This window comes from Anabrus simplex, chromosome 1 (assembly GCF_040414725.1).
Source record: "Anabrus simplex isolate iqAnaSimp1 chromosome 1, ASM4041472v1, whole genome shotgun sequence".
Lineage (NCBI taxonomy): Eukaryota > Metazoa > Arthropoda > Insecta > Orthoptera > Tettigoniidae > Anabrus > Anabrus simplex.
The window spans coordinates 1,632,892,309-1,632,919,552 of record NC_090265.1 but is presented as its reverse complement, the minus strand read 5'-3'; the positions used below and the strand labels follow the sequence as shown (position 1 = coordinate 1,632,919,552).

The window sequence follows — 27,244 nt, the reverse complement described above, 5'->3', positions numbered from 1 at the left end:
CGAAACTAGTACCTAATAAATGTTTCCTGTAAAGTAACCCACTTTACTTGAATTTGTATTGAAAAGGTGGAACTATTGTACTTTTAATTTTAATTGTAACTACTGTCGTGGAAAAAAGTATAGACAGCCGAGTTCGTACGCTAATAAAAAGTTTATCCTTTATCCCACATGGAAACAAGGTACAAGAAAATTTAGCTTATTTTTTGTATGTTTAATTATGTGGAGTAGAAATTTTTATCACATCCAGTTAAAATTTTAACATAGGTTGAACAAAACAATGTCGGTATTTTTTCCATTGCCAACGGAGCCATTGCCATTGGAAACTTACTTTCCTTAGAAGTAGAGAAGAAGTCATTATTTCTTCAAAACGTCACATATCTATGTGAAATTTAGTAAGAGGGTAAAGATTATGCTGTCGCTAACAACTCTGGTCAGTTGAGCGCGTGAATTACAGCAGCATTCCCTCCACAGCGGACTCTCATAGCACGCGCATAAATCAATGCGGTAAAGGTCGAAAAGAGTGTTTTCTCTCATTTTTTTAAAGAAAAACATGGGTCCCAGGTTCAATTACTGGCCAGGTCATTGAAATTTATCTTCACTCGGGGCTAGGTTATAGGGCTTATTCAAAGTGCAACCTCTCTTGAAGGTATCAATAGTAATAGTGGGATGCGTTCAACTTTTGAAACATCGCGCATTTAAAGTTCCAGGTGAAAGGGGGAAATAACACTTTTCGTCATCTAGCATGTTATTCCCTAATTCCACTTTCTCATACCACAACACATTCATTGCGAAGTAGCTCTACATGACTCAGAGCTGAACAGAGCAGTGACAGAGTTCAGTTGGAGCGGCAAATAGGCTAACTGCACAACATCGCTCAGCCAATACGCTGCTTTCTTCTCTCAAAACCACTCAGTTAAATATAAATCAATACAAAATCAACAATTGCATGCAGGCAAAAAGCAGTTTGATTTTAGGTTGACATTCTCATGAGCTTCATAACAAGCGGAATTTTTTTTACAGCTATAATCACCTAGTAATGAGAAAATGTTGTTTCACAAAATTTACAACCACCTTTTTCACAAATATCAGATGAAATAATAACTTGGTATATAGATCAACAACAAGTTACTTTAAGACATATTACAGTTTTGTAACGATCAGATCAAAACTTTTTTTATTCAAGCTGCGTTAAAATTTTTACTGGGAAAAATTTCTATGCCTCACAATTAAATGTAGAATAAAATAAGCTAAATTTTGGAATAGCTTGTTTTTATGTGGGACAAAGAATGAACTATTTACTAATGTATTACCCCAGGAGTCTATATGTTTTCCATGACAGTATGTTGTGTACAATAGCATTTCTGATGAACAGTCCTACCAAACTCTGCCCTTCCCCATTCAACACCCATCATGTATACTTTATAATCTCCAATCTCTACTTCAATATTTTATCTTACCTGAATATCATTTGCCAAGTTGTTTCCAAGGAATCAAATGGGAGTGGGACTCCGTTACTCCGATAGGTCTGAGGCTTGCTTAAAACGTTCTGAGCGTGCTCGGTGAAAAATCTGTGAAGCAAAATGCTATCCTTACACTTAATCCCAGTGAAGATCTCTCTAGCGGTTTAGGAACCACCGGTGGATTGTACAGTCCTAGCCGCCTGAGCACAAGGAGGTCCACAACTCAAAACATGTCCGAGATGCCCACTCCCATTCCACAGCAACTGCTATCCCGACTCTCAAAACTGCTTACTAGGCCACTCAGCCATTGCCCATGATTGATCAACTAGGACGTGACTAAAGTAACCCACACCACGAACCAATGTACAACTAATATTAAATTTAAATCCACATAATTACTATATTTATTAAAAACTAGCTGAAACCCGTCAAGACATGACAGTCAACAGGAAAAATATTTATTGAAGGATTTCCTTATATACGACATTCCTCGTTCTTCTTTTTACAATTTTCTTTGTGTCACACAGGCATATATAAGTTTTATGGTGATGATGGAATAGGAAATGCCTAGAAGTGGCCTTAATTAAGGCACAGTCCCACCATTTACCTGGTGTGAAAATGAGAAAACCAAGGAAAACCATCTTCCAGACTGTCGACAGTGGGGTTCGAACCTGCTATTCTCCCGAATGCAAGCTGATAGCTATGTGACCCAAACCACACAGCCCCTTGCTCGGTGCATTCCTTGTACCTTTCGGCACTACTGCATTTTTAAAATATCACTCTCTTACATTGCAATATTTAATTGGCCATGGCTGTTGAAAACTGGCTGAGGTAAACAGAGACCTTCACGTCCCTTGAGGATTATTGATCGTGACACAAAATGTCAAGTGAACTGAAAATTGTTGCCTCTTAAAAGAAAATGGATATTGTTAAGTCAATTCGAGAGATCAGATCTCTCTGTCCAGCATTACTTATTATTTACAAATCTAAACAATTTTCATACATACTTCTTAGAATTAGGCTCTAATCTGGTTTTGTTTAGGAAAAGTTGGGAAATGTTCAGATTTTTAACATGTTCACTGTGTATTAGCAGAGCGTGACATACCCGCCAAGCTGAGCAAAATATTTGTGTGGGACTCAAAAGTTGTAATTATCAAAGTTTTGTACGTTGGTAGGACGAGTTCTATCAAACTCGTGGACTTATCCCACTCACGCGCCTGGTGCGTGACCCGCACGGTGGTTGAAATCGAGAAGTAATACTGGTCACCAGACGGATCACGAGCATTGGTAAATTACTGTGCATTATTTACCGCGGAGAGCAAACAAATGCATAAAGTATATTACAAACATAAATATATTCATATTTACACTTCTCTATTACAGAATTTGACAAACAAAAATGAAATACTTTGGCTAATTGGGTAGGTCTCGTGATGTTGAAGGAACCACATTGTCGGCCATTAGAAAAAAATATAAATAAAATGATAACATAAGCATCACGACGCAGTCAAAAATGATTACTGCACGTTCTTTCAAGTTACTTATAAATGTGATGAGGAATAAATCACAATTAGAAGTTCTTTCGTGTTATACACATATATGATGCAAGAATAAGCGACAATTACGAGTTCAGTTCTTTTACTGAACATATTGCAGTAGTGGAATTTATTTATTTCAAAAGCGGAACCACTCGTAATTCTCCTGAAGAATTAATAAACAGAAAATGCAGTGTCTTAGCTCGCACTGAAGTGGTCTTGCTGCTCAAAGATTCCATAAATGAATGATGACGTATGACGACAACTCTGGAGAGGAAATACGCGGGAAACGGAATACGCATGTGCAAATATGGCTACGGATGAATCTGCTAGTAGACTGGATTTACACGATGTGCGGGATAACAATTAGAGCCTTTCTTACCATGCGGGAAACCTGTGATTTACATTTCCTAGCAACCATCCCATGACGCGCTAGGCGGATGCTCTGCACCTACTTATAAAGTAGCGTCACGCGCCCAGTGCATGATCCGCATTGAACGTGTTAAGGGGCATAAGTATGGCTCCAATTTTTAGACTAAGAATATGTGGAGACAAACCATTAATTCCAAGGAATTCCAGAATGATGTAGGAAAGTGAAGTACCTAGCTTTCATCTTTAGTATTAATTTGTTAATGCTAATGTATGGTTTTCAATTACCGGGTAACCTATAAGCCCAATGACTTTCAAATTAATTAACTAGGAATGGTAACTTTAAAAAAAAAATATCATTCGCAGAAGTGAACATTTTGCAATAAATTTCAATTACGATATCATCATGAGCTAAAATTCTGGCTGGTAGTTCCATCACCATCTACAGAAGAGCAGTCACCACTACCGATTTCTTTAAAAAATCACCAAATTCCACTTTTTTTTGTGGTTTTGCCCAGATATTTTATGTAAGTTAAGTGACGTATTTTGAAAAAGGTTCACAGAGGATATTATTTATTATTTATTTTATTATTTACATAGTTTATGCCCACACTGGAGCACTTAAATCAAACCCAAATACATTTATGTTAACAAAGAATTAACTGAAGATTTAGCTTGCATCATCTTCTTCCTTTCCCAAAACCTCTTCATTCTGGCTGACCTTTCTTCATAAGACATGACATATAGTTTGTGTTGTACAGTTTTTAATGACAATCTTATTTGTTTGTTCTTGAGAATCCTTTTTTCTTCTCTATTTTCAATTTGCTTCATTGTAATATTCAGCTCTTCTAAATCATTCTGAACTTCTTTAAACCAATTATTTTTTGTTTTACTTTTCCAAAAGTAATGAAATAGTTGTTTTATTATCCTATTATCATTTAATCTAGAAAGATGACGGAAAAAGGCAATTCTTCCTTTTCTCATCATATCTATTATAGATTCACTTTCCCTATAAACCATTGCATTAGGCAATAATCTCCATTGTCCATCCACCTGATGTTTTTTATTAATGATTGTTCTGAATATCCTTCTGTCAACCTTTTGCAGTGTGTCGCTTCAGGTTTAATGACGGAACAGTAATGTTGAAGTTTAGCATTTATTGAAAGAGATTTTTTTCTTGTACATTGGCCATGTAATTCGTTGTGCTTTTTTGACTTAAATGTTCTGCTTTCTATTGATGATTTTTCATTGGAGTTCCAAGTTATAATTTCACCAAGATATTTAAACTTATTCACAATTTTAATTTGTTTGGTATTGGCTAAGGTGCTGGAACAGGGAAGGTTGGCATTATTTCTGTTTTTTCATATGAAATTTGCAATCCAACTTTTCTTGCTATGTTATCAAGTTCTTCTATTTGCAATTTAGCTTCTTCCATATCATTAGCAAGTAGTGCAAGAAGAGGATATTATTTAATACAATTAAAAATAATTGTTTGGTGATAAGCATGTGACAAAACAGACAAAACCTTTATGAAATTCTGGCTGGTAGTTCCATCACCATCTACAGCAGGGCAGTCGCCACTACCAATTTCTTAAAAAAAATCACTGAATTCCACTCTCAAGAACAATAATTTTCCTAGCAGAAGGGTTGGAAAAGTATTTTAGAAGACAATTCACACACATTAATGAATGACTATTTGCCATTGGGGCTTTATCGCCAGCTGCTTTGGAATTTAATTTTAAACCAGACACCGAATTCTCATTTAAATTTAGAGGAATTTTGAATGTAATGTGCACTGTTCAACACCTGGGCAACAAAACAGCCTCTATTCCTATCCACAAAGTACAGTACAGCTGACCAGTAAGACAATGACTGTGCATGCGTGCCTACTCTCCTTCCACCTCCCCTGTTGTGTCTGCTGTTCAGTGCTCTCACGGTTCAGGTGGTCTTAGCCAATCAGAATGCTACATTTTCTTTTATAATTTAAAAATATACAGCAATAAATGTTCATGTTTTTAAAGACACTCAGCAAATCTACAGGCCAAGAGCTTTCGTCAGAATGCTTTACAATGTCAATCAGTTCAGCCGTTCTCCTAAAATCGATGTAACAAAAATCAGCCTAATATTAGAACAGTAAAAGAAAAACCAAAGGGATGAATTTTAATGGTAAACAAATTCATAGTAGGGATAAATTTTAATGGTAAACAATTCATAGTAGTCATTTTGCAGATGATATTGCATTAATAGCAATGCTCGGTATAATAAACAACATGTTAAAGAAGTTCAGGCTAAAAATAAACTCAAAGAAAACGAAAATGATGATCGTTCAAAAGAAGAAGACTGAATTGAAAACAAACATTAAATTAGGCTGTGAAAAAATAGATCAGGTTAAAGAATTTTGTTATCTGGGTAGTGTTATTACCAATGATAATCTGTGCCTGACAGAAGTCAAAAGAAGAATTGCTATGGCAAAACAAGTGTTTCAAAGCAGGAAAAATCTATTGTTAAATAAGTACATAGGAATTGAAACCAGAAAGAAATTTGTTAAAACCTTTGTTTGGAGTGTGCTTAACTTACGGTTGTGAAACCTAAACTTTGGGAAAACAAGCACAACCTGCGGAAATGTGGTTCTGGAGAAGACTGACATGGACGAGTTTGACAGAAAAAAAACTAATATCCAACTATCTTGAATGACGCTGATGAGAAACGGACCTTAATTTATTCCATAGAGCGGAGGAAAGCTAAATTTTTTAGACACGTCCTACGACATGACACCTTTCCCCAGAATGTCTTCGAAGGAAAGGTTCTAGGGAAGAGATGGACGGATGGGTGGATGTATGTATGTTAAAACTAAAATGTGAATATCAAATGAAGTAATGGTAAAAAAAGTAATGAAGTTTACAATTCAAAATATTCAAACACGGAATGAAAAATTTAATTTAATCTCTGGATAGTGGTAAGGCATTCCACTAAAAATTTAGCCGAAGGAGTAATGAAATCTAAGGCACTATTTCTATGAACAGCATTGTTGAAGATATTGCATAGTCTGTTCAGCAGCAAATTTATGTGGGCCTATTTCCAACTTCTTTTGCTTGCAAATGTGGCGTTGTTCCTTGAATTGATACGCAGTACGTGTAAAGTTAAGAGAAAAAGGAATTCTGAGTCATCACTTGAATTGTTTAAAATTTTGAAAAAGGAATTTCATAGTAACTCTTTCTCTTTGTGTTTCTAGACTTTTTGAAATTTAGTACAAGTTTGCGATACGCTATCAGATGCAGACAAATGGCTGCTCTTTTGCACTGTAGATATTTGAAGAAATTCTTCTATGTTTTTCCAACCACTGAAACATACCAGCTGACCCATCAATGCTGGAAGGAAAGGAAACATAGACTACCATTCAAACATGAGAGAGCACAAAGTATTTTCTACACTCAAGGGGCAATATCAAGAGCGTAACGAGTAGAGCCGTGCAGACAATGTTGAACAGTTGCTGAATTCAAAGCGTAACGAGATAAGATTGCAAATGTCCTTCTAGTGGTCGAAACGTGAAGTACAAGAGATCTGAACTCACCCAGATTGTTCTGTTTCTCTTCTCTTCTGTACAGCTACTACATACAGTAAGTCAGTAGACCTTCTGTATGTGTAACATGGCTGGTGTTGCTGGTACATTTAAGGAATATACTGCATTATTCTGTTGTATGGGGAAAAATACTGTTTTAGCTCACAGACTTTACTAAGAGAGGTACCCTTTGTTTTATTTACCTTCAGAACATATTTTAAGGATAACTTAAAATATTGAGGTTACAGACTTATGGAACATTTCATGTCTGACCATCAAGAGAGAGGCCAGTAAGTGAGAACAAGGAAATAGTACAGAATGTTGTTCATTATTATGAGGAAAATCTGACACGTGAAAGTACTGTTACTAAGGGTCAAGGATATAAAAATTTTAAAAGAGGTGGTGGGGCTGCTCTCTTGAGCATAGTCCCCTTCAGGTCCCTTTGCTACTACTGTACTTGGAGACAGGCAATCAGGCAATAGACATGATACTGTATAGGCTTTTGGGCTTATGCCGTGTTAAGAAAATAAGGTGAAATTTCTTTATGTTTCGCAGAGAACTGTGCTCTGTGTCATCAGAAGAAAATCTTGACCGTCCACAAAAAAGGCTTCTTAAATAATTACTTTTTTGAAATTTAGAACGTTATAATAGGAGTGGAAATGGTATGTTCATTTGTCACCAGATGGCTCCTGGACGTGGCACAGTGCTAGCGTTTGAAGCGGAAGCTGACCGAACCATCAGAATCAGTCTATGAAGGTCACATAACATGTATACGTAACATACGACATAGACAGGTGTATGACATTGACGCAAGCCTGGAATGAAACATCTGGCGATGAGGAACGTACGAATTTGGAAAACACCGAGGCGAAATAACAACAATGAAGGGACAGGGAAGGGAACTACCTACTTAAATCCTTAATGGCTGGCAACCAGGTATTACTTAATTGATAGCCAGTGTCCCTGTTGAAATTGTTAGGATTTCTACGTATTTTCACAACTTACAAGTAACTATTCTAATTTTGGTTCCGTATTGAAGTTGATGTATGTTTCAAATATTATTACAATATTTATAAGTCCAGCTGTTCAATACAATACAATATTTCCACAGCTTCCCGTATAATCCTAGACCTGTTGTGTCTAGTGCGGGTAAGAGCTTGAGCATCCTGGAACATGACATCATGACCCGACGATAGAGAGTGCTCAGCTATTGCCGATTTGTCTGGCTGGTTGAGACGAATATTACGTTCATGTTCCTTGATACGGGTACCAATGGACTGGCATGTTTGGCCGATGTATACCTTACCACACGTACAGGGAATTTTGTATACCCCAGGATGTAAAAGTGGGGACAATTTGTCCTTGGTTTTACTCAGACTGTGAGCAATTTTAGTGGTGGTGCTAAACACGGTTTTTATTTTGTGCTTGCGGAGGACCTTGGCAATTCGATCTGTGGTGTTGTGAATGTGAGGCAAGTAGGCAGTTACTTTCACTTCTTCCTTCTGTGAGCTATTGCTTGGTCGTTTCTTTGGGATGCAGGGCTCTATGCATCTGCAAATCGATGTAACCATTACCCTTGAACGTGACTTTGAGCGTGTCTATCTCCACCTGGATACCGTATTTCACGGCATAATCGTCGCCACCGCGTAATCGTCGCATCCTTTATTTTCAATACAAAAATCGGACTTTAAAACTTTAATTACGTAATCGTCGCACGTCCAAATTTTGTTCACTAATCTGGTTAAAAGGTAAATGGAACTGCAACGTAAGTTGCACATGAATGCGCAATTTAAATACGTGTATGGTTTATGGGCAATTTGGCAACACAGTCACGTTTGCGACATGTTGCACAACGTATAAATAAATAATACTGGTATATGTACGACGCATGGCTTACCGGTAGACTATCGGCAGTTTGACAACGTGGTCGCGAGACAGTGTACTATTTATTCACCACCTACATATTATGCTTACCGGTAGGCTATCGGCAGTTTGACAACATGGTCGCGAGACAGTGTACTATTTATTCACCACCTACATATTATGAGTTCCCATTTGAAATACGTAAGGCTGTAAGTTATCGCTTATCGGCAACGTAGGCTAGGTAGGTTGAATGGACCTCGAACCAGCCCTCAGATACAGGTAAAATTCCCTGACCCGGCCGTGAATTGAACCCGAGGCCTCCGTGTAAGAGGCAAGCACGCTACCCCTACACCACGGGGCCGGCTCCTGTGTTATTGCGCACGAAGTGAAATCCAAGACGATAACGCAGATTTCCACGGAATTATTCAGCCGAATTACTTACGATGTCTCAGTTGTCATCGCTAGACTCTTATCTTACTACTACGTCATAAGTGTCCGGGCATGGGATGAAAACTTTTATCCAAGCAGTCAAGATAATTATTATCCAATGCTATTAAAGTTTTATTTTATAAATTCGTCAGTAATGTAATGTAAAATCATCAATAACTGGGAAGAAATATTAACCTAATTACCGTATGTGTAAAAGAAATTGAAAAAAATGAATGTTTGTTACTGACATCTCGGAATACAGTCAACTATACACCGCGCTAGCTAGAGCTCCGGTTTGCGAGCTTTGCGCAAGCGCAGTAGTGTGTCGCAACCAACGAGCTAAACTGATAAATTGTTGCATGCTTCCTTGCTGCCTAACAGTATTGGCTGCTCTGGAATGGACAGATCACAGATGCATTTATTTGTTTCAGATTTACGTGATTACTGTAGACATGTGTGTGTGAGAATTTAAGTTTTTAATTTGTGTTTTGGGTGTTTGCAGAAATAATTTGTTTTAATAGTGAACAATTACGGAAAGTCATTTATATCGCAAAACATTAATGTGTGAAGCATTTATAAGCGATTATGGGTAAATATAGAAACTATTCTGCGGGCTTCAAGCTAAGCGTAATTGCCTTCGCTGAACAGCACGGGAACAGAGCTGCAGAAAGAAAATTTTCTGTGAGTGAAAAGTTGGTGCGTGACTGGCAGAAAGTAAAAAACAAGCTAAAAAGCACAAACCCTTCTAGACGCGCGTTTAGAGGTCCTAAAACAGGGAAGTTTCCTATAATTGACGAAGAAGTGTTTAGGTACGTCAGTGAAATACGTAACAATGGCTGCAGTGTATCATATGAAACGTTACAAATTACGGGACAGGAGGTAGCGCGCAAGCACAACATACCGGTAACTCAGTTTAAGGCGACTCGTGGGTGGATTAAGGGGTTCATGCGACGACACAATCTGTCAGTGCGAAGGAGAACAACACTAAGCCAAAAGTTGCCTGCTGATTACACGGACAAGATTGTAAATTTTCACTGATTTGTCATACGTTTGCGCAAGGAAACTTCGTACTTGCTTTCTCAAATCGGTAATGCTGATCAGACTCCAATCTTTTTTGATATGCCTCGCAACAGCACTATTGCGCTAAAAGGATCACGGAGTGTAATAATGAAAACCAGCGGTAGTGAGAAGTTGCGATGCACGGCAATGCTAGCCATTACAGCTGACGGGAGAAAGTTGCCGCCTTACATCATTTTCAAGAGGAAAATGATGCCTAAGAATATACAGTTTCCCCGTGGAATTCATGTACGAGTGCAACCAAAGGGTTGGATGGATGTAGAACTCATGCTGGACTGGGTTAAAACTGTGTGGAATAGAAGACCTGGTGCACTACTAAAACAACCAGCTCTGCTTGTTTTATATAGTTTCTGAGGTCACCTCGTGAACGAAGTGAAGCAAATTCTCACTACAAATAAGACACGACAGATAGTCATTCCTGGTGGCCTAACATCTGCTTTGCAGCCACTAGACGTATGTGTTAATAAACCCTTTAAAGACCACTTACGTCGATTTTACAACGAGTGTATGATGAGCGGCGATCAGCAATTGACGCCCGCCGGAAATATCAGGCGTCCACCCTTGGACTTGTTATGCTCGTGGGTGAAGAAGAGTTGGGATCTTATACCACCTGAACTAGTCTCCAAGAGCTTCAAAAGGACTGGGATTTCGAATGCACTAGACGGTTCCGAAGATGACGCAGTGTGGCAGGGAGACGAAGAATCTGATACTGGTATTAACAGAGGCGAGGACGGCGCATCAGATAGCGAAACCTGCGATAGCGACACCGAAGATTTGGAATAAATTGCGTACCGGTAAGTCCGCATTTCACAACAAAGCGATAATTTTTTGCAAGTGTAATATTTTAACTTTAATACTCAAATTAATGACAAATTAACTTAATACGTTCATTTTTATTTCCAGGTTGGAAAAACGTTCGCCGAATTGTTGCGAAAAATTATGAATTTTGTTTTAGACTATTTTAATTATTTTGATGTATAAACGCGAGTATTACGTGCATCTTAAATTTGTATCAAATACAATTTAGTTATAAATACATTTTTTGAGTAATACAAATACTGGTATTAAATATTAATCGTATAATGGTCGCACCCTACAATTTTTTTTGAAAATTTTGGTATAAAAAGTGCGACGATTATGCCGTGAAATACGGTATTTGATGGCTCACAAATTCGTCTTGCCCTCTTGGCGAGTGTCGTGAGAATGCGTTGTTTTTGTGCTGGATGGTGGTGAGAATTTGCATGAAGATAGCGGTTTGTGTGGGTAGGCTTACAATATACGGTATGTCCTAAGGATGGAAATTCTAAGTTCCCAACGAGGGAATTAGATATTTTTCCACCAATAGAGCATGTCAAAAAACAGAGCAGATGTAAGGCTTTTCAGGCGTTTGCTCTATTAACCAGTGTTTCGTCTTAGGTCTGAGACTAGACTCATCAGAGTGGGCTGTGCCAGACCCTACCCACTGACGCTGGGGTGTATGCAGGTAAACTTATCAGAAGCCTATATAAGAGGCACAGTCTGATAACTGCATATGGGAGATAAAACTCCACAATGGAATTATTGCCCGCCTAGCAATTCCAAATGGAAATTCTAAGTTCCCAAGGAGGGAATTAGATATTTTTCCACCAATAGAGCATGCCAAAAAACAGATCAGATATAAGGCTTTTCAGGCGTTTGCTCTGTTTGATCTGTTTTTTGACATGCTCTATTGGTGGAAAAATATCTAATTCCCTCCTTGGGAACTTAGAATTTCCATTCGGAATTGCTAGGCGGGCAAAAATTCCATGTGGAGTTTTATCTCCCGTATGCAGTTAGGAGACCGTACCTCTTATATAGGCTTCTGATAAGTTCACCTGCATACACCCCAGCGTCAGTGGGTAGGGTCTGACACAGCCCACTCTGATGAGTCTAGTGTCAGACCTAAGACGAAACGCTGGTTAATAGAGCAAACGCCTGAAAAGCCTTACACATGTCTTAAGGAGGCGTCCAAGTAAGAAAGAAACGTAAGAAAGAATCGTAAGCCTACCCACACAAATCGCTATCTTCATGCAGATTCTCACCACCATCCAGCACAAAAACAAGGCATTCTCACGACATTTGCCAAGAGGGCGAGACAAATTTGTGAGCCATCAAATATCCAGGTGGAGATGGACACGCTCAAAGTCACGTTCAAGGGTATTGGTTACAGCGATTTGCAGATTCATAGAGCCCTGCATCCCAGAGAAACAACCAAGCAAAAGCTCACAGAAGGAAGAAGTGAAGGGAACTGCCTACTTGCCTTACATTCACAACACTACAGATCGAATTGCCAAGGTCCTCCGCAAACAAAATACAAAAACCTTGTTTGGCATCGCCACTAAAATTGCTCACAGTCTGAGTAAAACCAAGGACAAATTGTCCCCACTTTTACATCCTGGGGTATATGAAATTCCCAGTACTTGCAGTAAGGTATACATCGGCCAAACATGCCAGTCCATTGGTATCCGTATCAAGGAACATGAACGTAATATTTGTCTCAACCAGCCAGACAAATCGGCAATACCCGTGCACGCTCTATCGTCGGGTGATGATATCATGTTCCAGGATGCTCCAGCTCTTACCCACACTACACACGACAGCTCCAGGATTATATGGGAAGCTGTGGAAATACATAGAAATCCTCACAATTTCAACAGGGACACTGGCTATCAATTAAGTAATACATGGTTGCCAGCCATTAAGGATTTAAGTAGGGAGTTCCGTTCCTTGTCCCTTCACTATTGTTATTTTGTCTCGGTGTTTTCCAAATTCTACAATCCTCATCGCCAGATATTTCATTCCAGGCTTGTGTCAATGTCGCACACCTGTTTATGTCATATGTTACGTATACATGTTATGTGACCTTCTTAAACTGATTCTGATGGTTCGGTCAGCTTCCGCTTTGAACACTAGCGCTGTGCCACGTCCAGAGAGCCATCTGGTGACGAATGAACATACCATTTCTACTTCTATTATAACGTTCTAAATTTCAAAAAAGTAATTGTTTAAGAAGCCTTTCTCATGGACAGTCAAGATTTTCTTCTGATGACGCAGAGCACAGTTCTCTGCAAAACGTAAAGAAATTTCACCTTATTTTCTTAACACGGCATAAGCCCAAAAGCCTATACAGTATCATGTCTATAAGTACGGGTCGTGAAAGCATCAATAGCAATGCAGGCAATGTTACATGTTGTCAGATCACAGTATGATCTATATTATAATGGACCAGTTCTGCATGCTATTACTGTGGCATAGTGGTAATGAGTTGGATTGAGATTCATGAGTTTGTATGTTCATCCCCAAAACCTACTGCTTGTTTTTTTTAAAGAGAGGGAAAAAAATTAACTGCTCCTACCTATCTCTTTTTATGACCAGGATCTCAAATTCATTATGCGATGACTGACATTATTTATTATGACATTTTGGCTTCAAATAGAACAAAATATTTTATTCTGAACAAAAATATATGTTGTGGCATAAACAATAAACTTAATGGTGTCTCTCTTCCCACTCCAAGCCCTTTCCTATCCCATCATTACCATAAGACAGTGGTCTTAATTAAGATACTCCTTCCAACCCATCAACATCCATGCGTACCAACTACCATTTATTTTCCATGGGCCTTCCCTATCCAGTTGCCACAGGCTTCAGGAGTACCTACCTCTTGTATTAATCTCAAAGGCATTATAGACCTATGGTCTTGCAAAAATACTTGTGCTTTGCAATATGTACCCATGGCCAGTAGGCAGTAATGGTCGATCTTTAAATGATAAAAGCTTAGAATAGTATTCACTAAACTCATTTATATATACCATTATGGTAAACCACATCATGTACGAGTGTTTTGTCATCAAATGTAAACAAGAAATAATTCAAGCATGAGAGGATTAAGGCCATGGTTGCTCCCTTCCCAATTCTAGCACTTTATTATCCAATCATCGTCATAAGACACGTCTATGCTGGAGCAACGTAAAACAAATAGCAGGAAAAAAGACAAATGGTGCAGTTGTGTTCATACATCTGTCATCATCCAAATTCTAAGGAACTGAGACAAGTTCAGCCATAGTATACAGAAACAACAATAGACATCTCAGAAAAGAATAGTTGCAACAGTGAGCTCACCTAATAAGATGTTTGTAACATCAAGTAGCACCCGTGTGAAGCGATAATCTCCAATGTATTTAATGAGAAACCTCAGCACCACAAGCAGAGCTTTTCCTTCTCTTCCTGCTAGAGCAGTTTGTAACCCTTTCCGCCTGTAAAAGAAAAAATAAAACATTGTTTAATATAAGCGATTTAATGATTATGCTAATCAACTTTGCACAAACAATCAATCAATCATAAACTTCTCAAATAAATTATTATTAAAAATGCTCATAAAATTATATTTATAAGCCAGGTACCTCAGTTTAAAGGTGACATATACACTGACAACGTACCATTTAGTAACTGTAACGGAAAGGAATGTTGAAGGATTTTAATTATTTTTATGAAAAAGAAGCCATCACATCAAAAAATAGAAAGCCAACTTTAAATACATCCCATTCTCTAGATCCACAGTTCTGTGGTATGCCAACGATATCACCTTCAGGAAAACAGAAAACAAACTTTGGTATGAAGATGTTAAAAAATGACTTACCTCAGTAATTCTTGGTAAACGGCTACTGTGACCATTGGGTTCTTGTTCACCACAAAAGGTATCAACACACAGTCCAATGCCTTGGAATACTGGAACTTACGAAGGCATTCATCATGTTTGGAAATGCGGTCCAGTACAAGTTCAGGAACTACAATATCTGCCGAAGCAGGTCGAAAGTTATCGGGTGCATATCGAAAAGAAATCCTCTTACGCTCTTGCTTGGTAATGCGTTCTTCTTCTTCACGTCGTGATATTGAAGCCACCCCATCTACCATTCCTACAACAACTGTCTCATCGCCAGGCTGAGGAGAAACATCAAATTTTAATTTTTAGATAACTTAATAGACATATCTTTCATGACCCTTTATTTACATTTAGCAACAAAAGACTCATCTGAATCTAAATGTCATTCTATGTCTCCTTATTTCTGCATTACAGTATTTTGCACTCAAAATATGCCAAATCAAGACTTGACAATTTTCCAAAGAAGAATACTCAGTACTTCAACCCAACATCATTAAGATCTTGTTGCTTGATGATGCTTGCTGTTTAAAGGAACCTAACATCTAAGGTCATCGGCCCATCATTAAGATCGCAATGGTAAGAAAACTCAAAATTTGTACAAAACCAACCCAACAAATAACTGGTATAAGGTGAAGAAAGTTTTTTTTAAATAAATAAACAAGAGGAGTGAACGTGTGAGGACTTACAGAAGGCGGAAATATTCACTCAGCAATATCCAAGGCTTTTGACAGGGTAGATCATGGGAGACTGCTGATGAAAATGAGGGCTGTTGGACTAGATAAAAGAGTTGCTGAAGATATAAATACATACATCTTCATTATAGACTGTCATGTCTTACAGCGTTCATTCTACAAGGCTTTGTGAATTTGCTAAAAGTTGCCACAATCCTCTATTTGTAACTAGCTCTGTAGCCTCATTTAGTTCCATACCTCTCATCTTTAAATCATTAGAAACTGAAACTAACCATCGTTGTCTTGATCTCCCTCTACTTCTCTTATCCTCCAAGACCAAAGCCATTATTCACCTAGGTAACCTATCCTCCTCCATTTGACTCACATGACCCCATCACTGAAGGCGGTTTATGCATACAACTTCATCAATTGAATACATTCCTATTTTAGCCTTTATCTCCTCATTCTGAGTACCCTCCTCCCCTTGTTCCCAGCAGTTAGTGCCAGCGATCATTATCGCTACTTTCATGTCTGTTACTACTAACTTATGAATAAAATATCCTGAATCCACCCAGCTTTCACACTACTAAAGCACAGTTGGTCTGAAAACAGATCAGTGTAAAGATTTTGGTAATAACCTGGAAAGACTAGGTCAGGCAGCAGGAAGCATTTCTGGAATATTAGAATATTAGAAAGGGAGGGAAAAAGGAAATGAATACTGTTTTGGGTAAATAAGGTGAACTCGTAATAGATCCCAGGGAATGGACACTATACTTCACCATTTCAGGTCTAATTTACTCTATTCCTATGACAATGGAGTTCACTTACCATCCTTTCCACTTCCTCAACATCATTGTTGTCCTCCCAACGAGCTCGGTTGTTCACGACGTCAACAGAAAAAACCTTCTTACAGAATATTGTTGATTACAAATGTGAGCTCCCTGAATTAGCTTTGCTGCACCTTGACTTAATCTGACTTACAATACTACCATCCTGGGAGAATACACACTAGACTGCATGCTTTTGGCACAATCTGCCATTAAGACCAAGTTGTCGGCATAGGCCAAACTGCTTACTACATTTCCATCTGGTAGTTGAATCCCTCTCTGTCACTTTATACCTTTCAGCAGATAATCCATGTAAACTATGAAAAAACTATGAATCCTTGTAAGTACATTGAACCAAAAACTCAATCAATTTTAATTGCAACCATTTATCAACATAAATACAGTAGAACCTTGATAATTTGAAATCAGTTAATTCAAAATCCTACCTGATTTTAAGAAACTCTCGTTCCCGGAAACATGAGGTACGGTTTTGCAAGTTATTTAAACTGTTTAATTTGAAATACGGATAATTCGTAATTCGAAGAACAATGTCCGTCACACTACCGAAATTCAGACTTTTAATTCAAAACTCCCTTTACATTACAAAAAAAAAGTATTTTACAAAGTAATTTAAATTCAAAATTTATCAGCGTCTTGATAGAACGCATCTTCCGGAACGTGCAGGGGTAGCTTTCCGCACTTTCACTCACTTCGGTGTATCTATCGGGTGCTTCACATTTGCTAAGTTTGAGTGAAATCGTAATTCTTTTGTATTCAGTATTTAAAGGAACATCACAATATCATGTAGCAGGCAGTGTGCAGAGAAGCAGAATCTGCAAACACTGGCGATGCCAACAGTTAGCACAAAAGCATGGCTCATATAATCAACTCGTACGGATGAAACTGCATTGTTTTTTAATGCCGAGCCCGAACAGACTTATGGTTTTAAAGGAGAGAAGTGCTAGCCAGGAAATCATACACAGGTGGGGGTCATTGTACTGTGTTGCAATGCACACAGAAGTGAGAGAGTTCCTCCCCTCGTCATAGAAAATTTCGATAAACCACAATGTTTTAAGGGCGTTGAGCACTTTCCGTGCAAGTACAAGACATCTAAAAAATGAAACAGTACAGTAATCAAAAAAATAAAGCATTTGCACAGGGGAGCCAGGATAATTTGTCCTCGTCTTTGAATCGTGTGTTTTTTCTTTCGATGTGTAAAGTTATGTTTGCTAATGATTTATCCAAGTGCATTATTAGAATAATGCGAATGCACCTTGTTGAATACATTTCAGAAATAGTTTTTTTCCCCATGGCATTTGAAAGGTTTAAACTGTGAATCAAAGTGACTGCATGCATAAATGGGTCATAGAAAATGTTGTGGCGCGACAAGTATTGGCATTTCTGAATTACGAGAGAAGGACCATGGTGGGAAATCATATGAGGATAGAGTCACTGCAATGTGTCATAATGCAGACAGAAGCAAGATACTTTCTCCCGTCATCATAGGAAAGTTCGATAAGCCACAATGTTTTAAGGGCACCGGGTAATTTCCGTGCAAATACAGGGCATCTGAAGTGCATACAGAGCAGTAATCCGATGGGTAAAGCACTTGCATAAGGGAGTCAGCATAGATTTCCCCTCTTCTTTGAATCATGTTTCTTTTTCTTTTGTTGTGTGAGATTGTTTGGCAATGAGTTATCCAAGTGCATTATTTGAATACTGTAAATGCACCTTGTTGGGTACATTCTGGAAATAGTTTTACCATAGCATTTGAAAGGTTTAATCTGTGAATCAAGGTAATTGCACGCAGTTACGGTTCTTAGAATATTTTGTGACTCGGCAAGAGCTCTGAATTGAGAGTTGGCGGTTAATTCGAAGTCCAATGTCCAATTTTTGCGTCCCAATGACTTTGAATTAACGAGGTTTTACTGTACATTTGATTGCTTTTAATCTTCCCTTAATTACATAGTCCCCCAACGTGATGAACATCTTTTCCCTCATTTCTCTGTCATATACCTTCTCTAGGGCCCGGTTTCATCAACACATGTTAGTACTTAACAAGGTGTTAAATCATTTTAACATACCATTTAAGAAAATTTGCGTTTCATTAACAAATGCACGGCCGACTTGATGCGTCGCTCTAGCTAGCTCCTTACCGGCCTTGACAATCGGGTCCACGTACTGTAATCGGAGTAGTTACACAACTCGACACGTGGCGCTGGCGGCCGACCTATTTGCGGTAGAAATGCATACTTCTTTATGGAAAATATATTGACTTTGGTTGCCGATTTATCGTAATTTAGAGCTGTGGAGAATATTACATGGGTTAATACTGTTAAAATGATTAATCTTAAAGGTTACTTTCGTTGATATTTGCCAAAATGATGTCGTGAAATGAAACTGCGGGGAGATGACTTAGTCCAGCTGACGTTCTGATATTGACTCTGATTGCCGATGTATCTTAATTTAGGGAATAAAATAGTTTGTTACATTGACTAATATTGTTAAAATGATTAATCCTAAAGGCTACTTTCATTGATATGTGCCAAAACAACGTCGTGAAATGAAACTGCGGAGGATGGAGTAGTCCAACTGACGTTCCTTAATTGTGAGGAATAATAGTAATCGTTTTTATTATCATGGCATTTAGATACATAGCAGAACTTACCACAATGCTTTTGTCTTCTGATGTTAATATCGAGATTAAGAGTCATTGTTCAATTAGAGTTTTAAAATTCTTCAAGCGCTGCTCTCAGGAAGGGGGCTGGACAAAACATAAGAGTCTTACTTTTTCCATATTCGTTGTATGCAGAACATAAATATTTTGACTCAAACATGTTTAAATGTTAATTTCAATATATATAGTTTCAGATTATATTTCATTCATACCTTTCACTAGAATATTAAATACCGGGCAAGCTGGCCATGCTAAATTCAGAAAATAAATTTTACTTGAAATGCAGTAGGGTGGAACAAGTTGGCCTCGCGGCGTGGAGCTGTGAGTTTGCATCCTGGAGATAGTGGGTTCGAACCCCACTGTCGGCAGCTCTGGAGACGGTTTTCCGTGGTTTCCCATTTTCACATCAGGCTGTACCTCAATTAAGGCCACGGCCGATTCCTTCCCACTGCTAGCCCTTTCCTATTCCACCGGCGTCATAAGACCTATCTGTGTCGGTGCGACGTAAAACAAATAGCGAAAGAAGAAGAGTTTTAAATAAAAATTCAGTGAGAGAAAAGTATTTTGAGTAAATAAAATGTAAACTGTTCTCTGCTCGATGATGATGATGATGCTTGTTGTCTAAAGGGGCCTAACATCTAGGTCATCGGCCCCATTGCTCAGGTAACAACACTTCATACGCTGGCCTTACCGTCATAGCAGTAGTGATTCTTACTTGTCAATGTTTAAATGTTAAAGTTCAGATTATCTTGAACAAAAATGTGTTGTGTTGCTGTCATATGGCAAATACGACACCGCCTAAAGGATTATTCTATGAAAGAAAATTCATGGGTAAAAATGATTAGCGGCCACTCACGGAGGCCCGGGTTCGATTCCTGGCCCTGCCACGAAATTTCAAAAGTGGTACGAAGGCTGGAACGGGGTCCACTCAGCCTTCGGAGGTCAACTGTGTAGAGGGTGGTATCGATTCCCACCTCAGACATCCTCGAAGTGGTTTCCCATAGTTTCCCACTTCTCCTCCAAGCAAATGCCGGGATGGTAACTAACTTAAGGCCACGGCTGATGCCTTCCCTCTTCCTTGGATATGCCTTCCAATCTTCCCATCCCCGACACAAGGCCCCTGTTCAGCATAGAAGTTGCGGCCGCCTGGGCGAGGTACTGGTCATCCTTCCCAGTTGTATCCCCCGACCCGCAGTCTCACGCTCCACGATACTACCCTTGAGGTGGTAGAGGTGGGATCCCTCACTGAGTCCGAGAGAAAAGCCAACGCTGGAGGGGTAAACAGAGTAAGAAAAGAGAAAGAAAGAACGAAGGTAAATACCCGACATAGAAACGGAAAACTAAGACGTAGTTTTGTCCTGGTCTACAGAGAATTCGTAAAATGATAGTGTCCCTTTGCTTTTTTTTCCTGTTCGGAATACAAAAAAGGCACACAGCAATATATATTCGAATATTTCCTAACACAGTTAAAGAAAAGCAAATCAACACACCATTAAAAAACGAATTAGCACATAAATTAAAATCCTCATTCAGGACGAAGTTACAGCGAGAAATCACTTTGTTCTTGTTTCCATAAAATTTCTGCTCGAAGTACGAAAAGGTGCACATGAATGTCTCAAATTTCAAGATTTGTAAACACAATTTAAAAAAATATAATCACCACACTACACAATAAAAAATAAACTCACTAGCGCATAACTATCAGATTTCATTATCAAGCCAACAAGCACCTCATTGCGAACACATTGCTAACATTTACGACAGCAAAACCAAAAAATAAAACTGGAAATGCGGCAATTTGCGGTATACAGCATCCTGTCAATGGGTAGTAGGCCAGCGCTCCAGCGGCATTATGGTGAAACTTTCCAATTACAGCTTTATGCTGGGCTTCACAAGCGATTGTCAAGGCCGGTATAAGGAGCGCAGCGAGGTATCCAGTCGGCCGTGACAAATGTTAACATTAACAAATGTTAAACAGCGTATTAAAGTTAACATCAGCCATTTCCAATGTTAAATGGCTAACATTAGCATTTAGCAACCTGTTCCAAAATGACTGCTGTGAATCGCGCTTTCGAGGCGGAATTGCTCTATTTAGATCTTTTACAAAACAATCCTGATCGAAGAAGAATTCAGCGACGTAATGACTTTGAAAATTTGACTTATCCGAAATTTCTTCATAGATACAGGTTATCGAAAACAGTCGTTGCTAAGGTTGTTGACGAAATTCAAGTGAGGTTAGAATATCCTACGAAGAGAAACATACCTCTTTCTCCAATGTTGCAGGTACTGATAATATTACGAGTTTTTGCTACAGATTATTTTCACATAATGGCCGGAGACAATGCTGGAATTTCTAAAGCCACTGTTAATAGATTTGTTTGTCGGGTGTCTGCAGCAATAGCAACCATGAGAAGGAGGTATGTAACATTCCCTTCAGTAGAAGAGCGTCAGCAAATTATCCGCGACTTCTATGAAATAAGCCGTTTTCCTGGTGTTTGTTCTACGTGCAATAGATTGCACACATGTAAGAATCCAATCACCTGGAGGCAATTGGGCCGAAATATATCGTAATCGAAAGGGATATTTCTCTGTTAATGTTAATGTTCAGGTGATTCGTGAGCCTAACCTCCAAATCAGGGATATACTTGCTAGGTGGTCTGGTTCTGCACACGACAATACAATATTTATAACTCCCATATCGGAGCACAGTTTGAAGTGGGACAATTAACGAAGTGATTTTGTTAGGTGACAGCGGATACCCGCTAAAGAAAGTATCTGTTTACCCCATTGAAACCCTCGCGGACTTTTCCCGCGCCTCGTCCTTTTCTTTTATCGTCAAGCCATCTGTGCGCACTCAATAACTTATATATATTTAATAACTAATTCAATTAACAACTCTTTTTCGAAGGAGGAAAAATTAGAACTACGATTCCGTTTCACTTTACGCGCCATATTTTACAGCTGTGCTCAAACAAAAGCGCATCGGAGCGCGCTGTAAAACAGCATGTTCGTACCACTGCCTCCTTGATTCGCACCAGTTCGCAATATTGGGAGAGTTAAGAGTCGATTAGTTAACATTTCACAAGAAAAGTTTGATGAAACGCAAGAAACCTAACAAGATGTTAAATTTCTAACTCCGTATTAACTAACTACTTGTTAGTATATATTTAACATGTGTTGATGAAACCGGGCCTAGGTCTATGAAACATAAACACAACTGTGTATTCTTCTCATAGCATTTTCCAATTACTGTACCTGGCACATACTGAAAATCTGATCCTGACAGCCCCACTGCGGTCTAAAACCACACTGGTTTTCATTCAACTTAATCTCGACCCCTAATCACACCCTCCTTTCCAAAATGCCAGTGAACATATTGCCTGGTATACTTACCAGTGAAATACCTCGATATGTTGCAATCCTTCCCGTTCCCTTGTCTATCTATAGATAGGTGCAATTACTGCTTTTGCCCAATTAGAAGGTACCTTACTAGCATTCCATGCTAAGATTATTACTCGATAAAGCTATTTAATACCTACCCTCCCACTATACTTCACCATTTCAGGCCTAATTTAATCTAATCCTGGAACTTTATGACAATGGAGTTCACTTACCATCCTTTCCACTTCCTCAACATCATTGTCCTCCTCCCAATGAACTTGGTTGTTCATGATGTCAACAGAAAAATTTCTTTCTATGTTATGTAGAGAAGATTTTCAAAATATTCTTTACCGGACCAGCTGGCCGTGCGGTAAGGGGCACACAGCTGTGAGCTTGCATCCGGGAGATAGTGGGCTCAAACCCCAATGTCGGCAGCCCTAAAGATGGTTTTCTGTGGTTTCCCATTTTCACACCAGGTAAATGCTGGGGCTGTACCTTAATTAAGGTCACGGCCGCTTCCTTCCCAATCCTAGGTTTTTCCTATCCCATCGTCGCCGTAAGACCTATCTGTGTCAGTGCGACGTAAAACAAATAGTAAAAAAAAAAAAAATATTCTTTCCACCTGTCCATTCCCTGGGATCCATTATGAGTTACCTGATTTACCCAAAACAATATTCATTTCCTTTTTCCCTCCCTTTTTAAGTATCTTTATTACTGTCCAGAAATGCTTTCGCCGGGCTGAGTGGCTCAGACGGTTAAGGCGCTGGCCTTCTAACCCCAACTTGGCAGGTTCGATCCTGGCTCAGTCTGGTGGTATTTGAAGGTGCTCAAATACGACAGCCCCGTGTCGGTAGATTTACGGGCACGTTAAAGAACTCCTGCGGGACTAAATTCCGGCACCTCGGCGTCTCCGAAGACCTTAAAAAGTAGTTAGTGGGACGTAAAGCAAATAACATTATTATTATTATTATTAGAAATGCTTCCTGCTGCCTGACCTAGTCTTTCCAGGTTAGTAACAAAATCTTCCCACTTCTTCTTGGATTCAATAATTATTTGTTTTGCTCTGTTTCTTTCATCGACATAAGCATTTACTTGCTGCTTCTAATACAACATCCCTGTATGCCACCCATTCTCTTTCTAAATCCTGAATCTGCTGGCTGTCTACTGTGTGGAACTTTTCACTAATCATATCAATGTACTTCTAATTTCCTCATCCTGGAGATTTACTATCCTTATACAGATTTCATTTTCTCTGTACCTAGTTCATTACAGGTCAGACAATCATCTGCATCAAAAACCCTGCAGAATTCATTTGGAAGTCGGTTATGATATAGTCTATTATGGATCTGATGTCCCTACACTCCCATGTACGAGGACGGTTTGAAAAGTTCTCAGAATCACCGCTAGACGTCAGTGCTAGAGCAACGAGGTTACCGCGCAATAATCACACATCCTTTGTGAGTGAACACATGGCACGTCAGTGCTCTAGCTGCAGGAGTGTGGTAGTGACGACTCTTTGTTGTTGTTCCCGCGTAGTGATTTGTGACAATGGAAAAAACTGAGATTCGAGCAGTGATTAAATACTTTGTAAAGAAAGGTATGAAAGCAAAGGAAATTCATGCCGACTTTCAGAACACACTGGGCGACTCTGCTCCTTCATTTTCAACTGTTGCCAAGTGGACCAGCAAGTTTAAATTTGGTCGGGAGAGCTTGGATGATGATCCACGTAGTGGACAGCCAAAAAGTGTTACGAACCCAGAATTTATCGCAAAAGTGCATAAAATGGTCATGGAGGATCGTCGACTGAAAGTGCGGGAGATTGCTGAAGCTGTAGGGATGTCTTCTGAACGGATATATTATATTTTAACCGAAGAATTGGGTATGAAAAAATTAACCGCAAGATGGGTGTCGCGGCTCTTGACATTGGACAATAAACGCACCAGATTGAAAATGTCCAAACAAAGTCTGGCCCGTTTTCAGTGCAACCAACAAGATTTTTTGTGCCGGTTTGTGACTACAGATGAAACTTGGGTCCACTACTATACCCCAGAGACAAAACAGCAGTCAAAGCAGTGGAAACATGCTGATTCACCACCACCAAAGAAAGCAAAGGCAGTGCGTTCGGCCGGAAAGGTCATGGCTTCAGTTTTCTGGGATGCAAAAGGCATTCTGCTGATAGATTATCTTCCTACTGGCCAAACAATTACGGGGCAATACTATGCAAACCTCCTAGACCAACTACAGGAAAAGATACGCGAAACAAGGCCTGGTTTGGCAAGGAAAAAGGTAATCTTTCATCAGGACAACGCTCCGCCGCACACAAGTGTTATTGCCATGGCAAAACTTCATGAACTGGGGTACGAATTGTTGCCACATCCACCTTATTCACCTGATTTGGCACCATCAGACTTTCATCTATTCCCCAAGCTGAAAATTTTTCTCGGTGGACAGAGATTTTCTACAAGGGAAGAACTGACAGTCAAATTGGAGAGGTATTTTACAGGCCTGGAGGAATCTCATTTTCGAGATGGGATCAAGGCAATGGAATATCGCTGGACCAAATGCATTAGTCTACAGGGAAACTATGTTGAAAAATAAAAGCAGTTCCACCGAGGTAAGATAATTCTAGTAGGCCTACATTCCGAGAACTTTTCAAACCACCTACGTATATTAGAGTATTTAAAAACTTTGATTTTCTTACCATATGTGACATTGCTAGTCAAACACATATACTGATTTGGTGATATAAGCTTTGCCAATATATCATTCTTATACGAAGGTAATACCAAAAATAAGGTCTCCTATTTTTTTATAAATACACAGACCTGTTTATTTCTACAATGGTTTACATCATTTCACAGCTTGAACATTTAGTTATTTTTCTACATAATCACCATTCATTTCACAGCTTGAACATTTAGTTATTTTTCTACATAATCACCATTTCGGTCGATGCATTTATGTAGACGCTGTAACAGTTTTTGTATGCCCATGTCATACCACCTCGCTATCATGCTGTTCAAGAAGTTGTCAACCTCATCTTTCATCTGACACCCATCTTGCGCACACCTCCCGGTATTTCAACTTTTCCATTAAAAAATTCTGTGGGCGGTACTTCAGGGAACCTCAGAAACCAAAGTGCAGAGATCATCCAGGGTGATCCACCGATCTTCACGCATGATTTGCTCAACCTTCACAACTGTCTCGACGGATATTGATGGTCTCCCGTCAATTGGCGATGGATTTCAATTGGTTTAGTACCTTTTGCGTTCAAAAACCAAATAACTGCGCGCACTTTGCACCTGGGGCCTGTTTCATAAAGCTACAAGTCTACAAGTGTACAAGTTGTAGTTACAAGTGCATGTTCCTACACTTGTAAGAAATTTTTGTTTCATAAACAAAATTTCTACAATTGTAAGGTTGGTACTTTTCACTACAAGTCTTACAAGTCAGCTGATTTCTGTGAGATAGACAAGTGGAGTCAAAGGATTCAAAGATGAGTAGTAAACAGCAACAAATTGCCAACAAATTTTTAATCCTTAATAAAATCAGGGATGCAAAAAAAATTTTGTTTGGAGCCTTCTCTTCTTCACTCACAAAAGAAGATAAAGTTAGAGAGTGGAGGAATATCCACAATATTGCCTTATCTGTGGGTCTTATCCCTGATACTAAAGATTTTACCTATGTTAGAGATGTCTTGTGGCAGAATCTAAAGACGACCACTGTTGTAAGTATTAAAACATATATTGTCACATAGGCCTATATTCTTATCTCTTAAATTTTAAGGTTAGGTTATCATTGTACACAACTTTGTACATAATTTTTATAATATTCTTAATTTCAGACAAATAGTATTCATATACTTATATTTATTACACAGTCAGAATATGAATTTGTTATACATGTACATTTTCCATTATTTCACAGGCAAAATTGGACAATGCCAAAAAAACAGGTTCTGCTGGTGGCAAAACATCAAAGCTGACAGATATAGATAATATAGTAATTGATATAATTGGCAAAGAATCCCCCATTGTAACAAGTTTAGGGGTAAACGAAACATGGGAGAAACCATTAGAAGAGACTACTGCTTGGGAAAACAACAGAAGCAACACCAGTAGTAGTTGGTGATGAAACACCATGTTCAAGCAAAGGCAAGTTAATGTTTCTTATTTGTTTATAAATTTCAGATACATTCTAATATTTTAACCATATTTAACCATTTTAACAATATTTTAACCTTTAACCATAATATTCTAACCATTTATGAACATTTCAGGTCAGAAAAGGAAGAAAATTTCCTCTGAGTCTTCTCTTCACTTCACCACACATATTACCAGGAAATTCAGAGGAGAAAGAAGATAGCCCTTCAGAATGAGCTATTAGAAATGCAAATATATAAATCAAAATTGGAGGCTTTGAAACTTGAGAGAGACTTGGGCCTACCCATGTCTCATTATACAAAGGACATTACAAAGTGTGATGATAATGTAGAAGAGGGTGTTTATTATTTATTAACAAATGGAGTGGCTGAAGAAGCTAATGAATGATTTTACATCTATGTTTGATTATTTTTCTCATGTAAATTAAACAATAACATTAAAATAGTTTGTCTGTGTAAATAACTGTCTTTTATCACATTATTTCACTATATATTTTACAAGACATTATTTCACTGAATATTTTAGGTAAGCCTTAATCTTAAGCAAAATGGT

General features: G+C 38.6%; 2 protein-coding genes across 3 annotated transcripts in view; one reads left to right on the top strand and one right to left on the bottom strand.

Annotated features, from left to right (window-relative positions):
• LOC136858620 (U3 small nucleolar RNA-associated protein 15 homolog) overlaps window positions 1-27,244 on the bottom strand; it is a 60,276-nt gene that overhangs the window by 14,560 nt on the left and 18,472 nt on the right. The window contains exons 7-8 of the mRNA XM_067138318.2: window positions 14,950-15,251; window positions 14,433-14,566 (exon numbers count right to left, since the gene is read on the bottom strand). Of these exons, the coding sequence (XP_066994419.1) occupies window positions 14,433-14,566; window positions 14,950-15,251 (436 nt within the window). The remainder of the gene's footprint in view (window positions 1-14,432; window positions 14,567-14,949; window positions 15,252-27,244) is intronic.
• On the top strand, window positions 15,272-27,115 carry LOC136858621 (histone-lysine N-methyltransferase SETMAR). Of its 2 annotated transcripts, XR_010858655.2 has the most exons (3): window positions 15,272-15,549; window positions 26,457-26,683; window positions 26,809-27,115. XR_010858655.2 is itself a non-coding variant. In XM_067138319.2 (2 exons), exon 1 carries the CDS (start codon window positions 24,078-24,080, stop codon window positions 25,125-25,127), a length of 1,050 nt encoding a protein of 349 aa, XP_066994420.2. In that variant the 5' UTR covers window positions 23,496-24,077; the 3' UTR covers window positions 25,128-26,683; window positions 26,809-27,115. The 2 variants fall into 2 exon arrangements, 1 of the variants encoding a protein (XP_066994420.2); XM_067138319.2 differs by lacking the exon at window positions 15,272-15,549 and having other exon boundaries at window positions 23,496-26,683.

Bases quoted from the DNA above. Each gene is read 5' to 3' on its own strand.
- LOC136858621 (XM_067138319.2), top strand. From the start codon at position 24,078: ATGGAAAAAACTGAGATTCGAGCAGTGATTAAATACTTTGTAAAGAAA.